This window comes from Perognathus longimembris, chromosome 28, assembly GCF_023159225.1.
Source record: "Perognathus longimembris pacificus isolate PPM17 chromosome 28, ASM2315922v1, whole genome shotgun sequence".
Classification (NCBI taxonomy): Eukaryota; Metazoa; Chordata; class Mammalia; order Rodentia; family Heteromyidae; genus Perognathus; species Perognathus longimembris.
In genome coordinates this window covers 55,612,051-55,618,045 of record NC_063188.1, presented here as the reverse complement: position 1 = coordinate 55,618,045, position 5,995 = coordinate 55,612,051, and the positions used below count along the sequence as shown (strand labels likewise).

Genomic DNA, 5,995 nt, shown 5'->3' with positions numbered 1-5,995 from the left:
ATGGGGGGACTGTCCGGCCTCAATGGCAGTGAAAGCTTGAACTATCATGGCTGCATTGCGACGCTGGAAACCTCTAATATGGCAAATACACCACAGGCACACCAGGATGACCATAGCCAGAAGGCCGATCAGGGCCCCCAACCCTGCCCACTCCTTCAGGTGGTTCATGGCGTTTGAGATCCAGGAAGACAACCCGTCCGCCAATCCGGCATCCACACGGGTCGAGTTCACGGTGGTAATGGCAATCCTCAACTGCTCCATCAGCACATCAAATCCTCCTGTCCAATTTCCTAAAAGATAACTAGACAATTGTTTAGATAAATTTGCCGCACGGGTATAATTTTCATACTGTATACTTGTTACACAGAGTCCAGCATACTTCCACTGGCAGCCAAGCTGGGCAAGCTGCCAAAGCGTATCAAGCTGTTCCTGTACAAGGTCCACCCGTTGGTTGAGGACCATCAAGCCTCCTTTTAACTGGGCACTTATCCCCTTTTGCACATCCAAGGCTTGTGCTACATTGGCAGAAAGAGTATTTAAAGTTTGGGCCGTCTGCACCGTATGGCTCATGGTAACAGCCGCGGTGGTGGCTCCGACCGCAGCCAAGGATATGGCGGTGACGACAGCGGCCGTATTGCCAAAATCTCGCTTTTGTCTAAACTGCACCATCACGTTTGGTGCATCCACAGGTACAGGCACCCAACGGGGCATGCGAGTAATCACAGCAAATTTATAGCTAGAAGCATTCCAACATTGGGCATAAAAGCAGGTATCGTTAGTACACATGGAAGGATTAGTGTCACTTACTACAAATAGAAAAGGGGGGTAAATACACACTGGCGCGGGTTTATAAAAAAGGCTATTATTATAAACAACTCCTTGATCTGGGATAGGGGCCCCGGATGCATTAATCAGGGTACATGGAGTATTTGAAGCGTATACTCCGGTCACTCCATCCTGTGTTGTTACTGTCTTAACATCTACAGACATAGCTGCCTTGCTAAAACCCCATTTTTGGGACGTAGACCAAACAGCATGCCCTTGTCCATGTCTTCCCCCCGTTACCATGACAATAGGCTCCAAATTCATACAGCTTCCATTGACTCCACACAAAATCCAATTATCAAACGGATTGGAGGCATGTGTTTGATAAGGGTTTTGGTCAGTAAAATTTTCACCCTCGTAGGTGGCATTAAATTTTGTTCCAATACCAGGGGAAAAGGTAAACTTTTCTTCCTTATCTGCCCAAATAGTAGTGTGTGATTGACATCCTGTCCAAGGCCACAGATTTCCCCAATTGGCCCCCCAACAATAGGGGGCCCATTTAGGCTGTGTGGGGCACTCAGAGCGGCCTCTATTTCCCGGCCATCGTCCCGACAGCAGTGTCACCTTGGCACGCAAGCAGGGGGGGTCCAAATAACCTAGGTCGAACCATCCCGCTGTTTGGTTGTATAATCCTATGCATGGGCTCTCGTTGGAGCGGTTATTAACAATCTCAAAACAAAGGCTTCCCATCAGGGTAAAATTTCTACTTTCTCCTAAGGGGGCAACATCCTTATCCAAGGGCAGATAGGGAACCTCCATAGTCTGATTACTGCTAAATAGGCGAGGGAAGGTCCGGGTGTTATGCTGCACTGGCATTGGTTTCGGGAAGACTGAAAGTATCCCCCATCTCAGTACTGCCGCTCCCTGTTGTTCCAAGGCAAGCACCATCAGGAGGATCATCGTCAACCGTATCCTGGGTTTCTTCATGTTGCACTCTTCTCACAAGACGTTCAGGCACCCACACAGGGTCTTGTTGATCCTGCGGAAAAACACAAACCGAACCTCGCGCCCATGACAGCACGGGATCAGGGCCTCTCCAGGTCCCTGTTAACACATCTTTCCATTTTACTAGTCCTTTCATTGGACTATGAGGCTCATTATGCCTATCTGCTGCAGACTGACCATTAACATCCAGATTTTAAAAATTGATGGTAAAAAGAGCAAGGGAAAGTCTCTCTTTCGGGGTGCGGCCATAGCCGATTCCCCCTTTTTGTTTTTGTAAACATTCCTTAAGCGTGCGGTGTGCATGCTCCACAATGCCCTGGCCCTGGGGGTTGTAGAGCAGGCCGTGTACAAGTTGTACCTCCATGGAATTGCAAAAGGAGGGAAATTGGCGTCCCGTATAAGCAGGTCCATTATCAGTCTTAAGCTGTTGAGGCTTTCCCCAAGCTGCCCACACCTCCAGGCAATGGGTAACAACATTATGAGCCTTTTCTCCTGCCAGGGGTGTGGCGTGCATGACGCCTGAACAGGTGTCCACGGACACATGCACATATTTTTGATGTCCGAATTCAGGAACATGAGTCACATCCATTTGCCAGATCTTAAGTGGCGACAAACCACGGGGATTAACCCCAACGCTGGGTGGATGTTGATAAACGATGCACTGAGGGCAGTCTAGGACCACCTGTCGTGCAGCCACTCGAGAAAGCCGAAACTTCTGTTGAAGCGCTCTTGCATTAACATGGAAATTTTTATGGAAGGCTTTAGCTCTGTCCACCGTGGAAGCCAAAAAGGCCCACTCTTGTGTGGTCCATCGGTCAACTACATCATTTCCCGCACTTAAGGGTCCTGGCAGGCCTGTATGGGCACGAATGTGCACGGGATGAAAGCCTGCTCTTCTCTGCCATATTAATCGTTGTAGCTGTTGGAAAAATAGACCCACTGGGCTGGAGGACTTAATGGGTCCAGCGACCTCCAACCCTTTAAGGGCATTAACAACGTAGGCCGAATCAGAAAGTAAATTAAATGGGAATGGACAAGCCTCAAAAACCTTTATAACAATCTGTAGTTCCACCATTTGAGGCGTGCCCGGGCAAAACTGATGCTGTACAGGTTGCTGGGTCTCAACCATATAGACCCCCACTCCCGTCTTGGACCCATCTGTAAATATATTGGGGGCTCCCTGCAATGGCTGGGAGGAGGTCACTCTTGGAAATACAACGGGGTGTTCCCTAAAGAACCCTAACAATGGATGCTTCGGAAAGTGATTATCTATATTCCCGGGAAAACTACATAACAAAATAGCCCATTCATCAACAGTGGCACATAATGTCTTAACCTGATGACTAGTATAGGGGATTATAATGGTAGCTGGAACATTGCCAAAAAACTGCACACATTGTTGAATTCCAGACAAAGCAATGGAAGCCACTGAAGTTGCGTAGTGTTCTATGGATTTTCCTGGAGATATTCGTGGGTGAATCCACAACAGTGGGCCTTCTTGCCACAGCAAGCCAGTAGGCTGTGACACGGTTGGATGGACACACAAAAAAAATCCATGCCTTCTTGAACTCGTTTTAAGCAAGCTTGTTGGAGTCTCTTTTCAACCTTCTCTAAGGCTATTCTAGCTTCCTTAGTTAATTGTCTAGGAGAGTCTAAAGCTGTATCTCCTTGCAAAACAGCATAAAGGGGCTTTAATTCGTAATTAGGCAACTGCAAGTAGGAACGTATCCAGTTAATATCACCCAGCAACTTTTGAAAATCATTTAATGTTTTCAAACCATCTTTGCGTATCTCCAATTTTTGTGGCAAAACACTTAAAGGGGTTATTTTTGCACCCAAGTAGCTAATTATTTGGTCCTGCTGTACCTTTTCAGGGGCAATATAAAGACCTTTTTGTTGTAATAATTTAACCAAGTCCCCATATGCCGAATGCAATAGTTGTCCACTCTTTGCTGTAAGCAAGATGTCATCCATATAATGCACACACCTCAACTGAGGGTATTTGTCTCTCAAAGGGCGAATAGCCATGCCAACATACAGTTGACACATGGTAGGGCTGTTAGCCATGCCTTGAGGCAAAACCACCCACTCATATCTCTTATCGGGTTCCTCATGATTACATGAGGGAACAGTAAATGCAAACCTAACACTATCCTGAGGATACAAAGGGATGGAAAAAAAGCAATCCTTAATGTCAATAGCAATAATTGGCCAAGAAGAAGGCAAAGACGACAGCAAAGGCAGGCCCCTTTGTACTGGGCCCATAATTTGCATCTGATTATTAATGGCGCGTAGGTCATGTAATAGCCGCCATTTCCCTGACTTCTTTTTTATAACAAAAATGGGGGTGTTCCAAGGAGACACCGATGGCTTAATGTGTCCCAGGGACAGCTGTTCCTCTACCAGGGTTTTGGCAGCGGTCAGCTTTTCAGAGGAAAGCGGCCACTGAGGTACCCATACCGGCTCCTCCGTTTTCCAGGATATGGGGATCCCTTCCTCAGTGGCCCCTAGGAAAAACCCAGGCCCTGTCTGTCTCTTTTTTGATGCACTGGTATAGGCTCTTTAATTCCTTGTAAATGTTTTCCTAGGCCAAAGCCAGGGCAATAGCCCATTTGCATCATCATATTCTTCAAGGGAGGAGAATATTCATTATTTAAAGTAAATCCCATCTCCTTCATGAGATCCCTGCCCCACAAGGAAACCGGAAGTTCTAGCACATAAGGTTGAATCGTGCCCGAATGTCCCTCCTTATCCTTCCATTTTAAAGGTCTTGCGCTCATATCTGGGGTCTTGGCATAGCCTAGGCCTTGTAGGGTTTGGGAAGAGGCCTGAACAGGCCATCCTGGAGGCCAATCCTGTTTCGCAATAATGCTCTTATCAGCTCCAGTGTCTAACAGACCCAAATTTTTTTTATTATCAATCTCAAGCTCAAGAACTGGTCTTTGGCTCAAGTCCAGGGACAAATAGGCCAGATCCACACCTGTGGATCCGAACCCCTTCTGAGCCCTCGATCGAGATTGTGCTGGGTATTTTTCATGCAGACTTGACAAAAGTAACAGTTGGGCTATCCTGTCTCCTGGGGAAATGGCTACTATACCTTTTGGGGATTCAACCATGATTTTAACTATGCCAATATAATCTGGATCAATAACTCCGGGGTGTATTTTAAGGCCCCGCAATATGGAGGATGACCTTCCTATGAGTAGGCCCACAGAGCCTGGCTCAAGGGGTCTCTGAAAGTCAGTATCAATTAATTGTACCCCCATTTGAGGAGTTAGTATGAGTCTGGTGGTCGCACAGAGGTCCAGTCCTGCGGAGCCCGCAGTGGCTCTCCTAGGTCTTTGGGATGCCTGAACGTTGGCCACCGTTCCGGGTAGGAGTTCTTGTCCTGACTCTCGACTGCCACATATATTTGCGGGCCCTGAGGGCGAGGGCCCCGCTGGCCGTTTTTTGGATTGTGACCTTCTTGTGCTTGCCCCAAAGGCTGTCCATTAATATCTTTTACTGATCTGCACTCATTTGCCCAATGTCTTCCTTTCTTGCATCTGGGGCAAAGCCCAGGCTTTTTGCCTGGCGGGTTTCTTCCCGCCTCTCTTGGACCTCCTCTCTCAGGGCAATTCCGTTTTATATGCCCTGTTTTACCACATTTAAAACACGCTCCAGGATTTCCTCCCTTCCTCTGCGACAGTTGAACCACCGCTGCGGCGAGGCCTGCATTAGTCAATGGCCCGCCCAGCTCTCTGCACACTTTCATCCAAGCTTCTAAGCCCTTATGCTTGTATGGGGTTATGGCTGCCTTGCATTCCTTTGTACACTGCTCAAAAACTAATTGCTTGATCAGGGGCATAGCAGTGTCGGGGTCCCCGAAAATTCTTCCTGCAGCTTCTACCATTCTAGCCACAAAATCTGAGAAAGGTTCTGTAGAACCTTGTAAAATCTTTGTAAGATTCCCACTCACTTCTCCTTTATTTGGTAGGGCCTTCCATGCTCTTATTCCCATATCGTTGATTTGTTCATACACCTCAGCCGGGTACCCTGTCTGTTGATTAACAAATCTTCCTTGTCCTAAAAGCATGTCTCTATCCCAGGCCGGATTACCTGCCGCATGATTAACGGCAGCTTGTTCATTTGCAAACTCAAGCAAAAAGGCCCTCCAGTCTAAATACTGTCCAGGGCTAAGGCAAGCGCGCACAAGTCCACTCCAATCACTGGGAGTCAAGCAGTG

General features: G+C 47.5%; 1 protein-coding gene across 1 annotated transcript in view; it reads right to left on the bottom strand.

Annotated features, from left to right (window-relative positions):
* Nucleotides 1–5,044: 5,044 nt before the first annotated feature.
* LOC125343050 (igE-binding protein-like) overlaps nucleotides 5,045–5,995 on the bottom strand; it is a 1,731-nt gene continuing 780 nt past the window's right edge. Inside the window, exon 1 of the mRNA XM_048335360.1 lies at nucleotides 5,045–5,995. This exon is cut by the window's right edge and continues 780 nt beyond it. Within this exon, the coding sequence (XP_048191317.1) occupies nucleotides 5,045–5,995 (951 nt within the window).